Here is a 748-nt window from a genome sequence, read left to right on the forward strand (position 1 = left end):
GGCGTGGGCTGTGCCGCCGTCTGCGTGGGGACCCCGCGGGTCTGGTGTGAGGGGCTGAGGGGCTGATAGCGTTACCCCCCAAAAAACACCTTCCCGCCCGGGCTGGGCTCTGTCTGTCCCTGAGGTGGACTGCGTCTCGGGAAAGGTCTTCTTCAGCGCTGAGGCGGAGGCGGGCAAGCTGAGGAGCCTCAAGTCTGGAGAGCGGCTGTTTTTGCTGCTGAAGAAGCACCCCCCGCCGCTCGCAGTTTCTAGAAATAAAGGTACGGAACCGAGTCCTGCCTCGGGTCTTCCCGTCCCCTCTGCTCACCGGGGTGTGCGGGAGCCCGAAGCCCCAGTTCGAGTCCTATTTATAAAGTCAGTATTTGATTTATTTCATTTATTGACAAACAGCTGCAGTTCTAATTGACAGTAATTGATGCTGAAGTATCTCTCACCCAGGGGAGTTTTCAATGGGTTTGTTTTGGTTTTGGGGTTTTTTTTTAGTCATGAAAATGGCTTTAAAATTGTTTTCAGTAGATCATAGAATCACAGAATGTTGTGAGTTGGAAGGGACCCACAAGGATCATCAAGTCCAACTCCTGTCCCTGCACAGGACAATCCCAAGGTTCAGACCATGTCCCTGAGGGCCTTGGCCAAATGCTGCTGGAATCTTGTCAGGCTTGGTGCCATGAGCACCTCCCTGGGGAGCCTGTTCCAGTGCTCCACCACCCTCTGCCTCAAGAACCTTTTCCTCATGGCCAACCTCACC

At 54.0% G+C, this 748-nt stretch overlaps 1 protein-coding gene across 1 annotated transcript in view; it reads left to right on the forward strand.

Moving 5' to 3' along the window:
- Nucleotides 1–124: 124 nt before the first annotated feature.
- LOC104527612 (THUMP domain-containing protein 2-like) overlaps nt 125–748 on the forward strand; it is a gene marked incomplete at both ends in the record, with an annotated part of 3,589 nt that continues 2,965 nt past the window's right edge. The window contains one exon of the mRNA XM_010171381.1: nt 125–260. Coding sequence (XP_010169683.1) covers nt 125–260 — 136 coding nt within the window. The remainder of the gene's footprint in view (nt 261–748) is intronic.

Source organism: Antrostomus carolinensis, unplaced genomic scaffold, assembly GCF_000700745.2.
Source record: "Antrostomus carolinensis isolate BGI_N321 unplaced genomic scaffold, ASM70074v2 scaffold30307, whole genome shotgun sequence".
NCBI classification, from domain to species: Eukaryota; Metazoa; Chordata; class Aves; order Caprimulgiformes; family Caprimulgidae; genus Antrostomus; species Antrostomus carolinensis.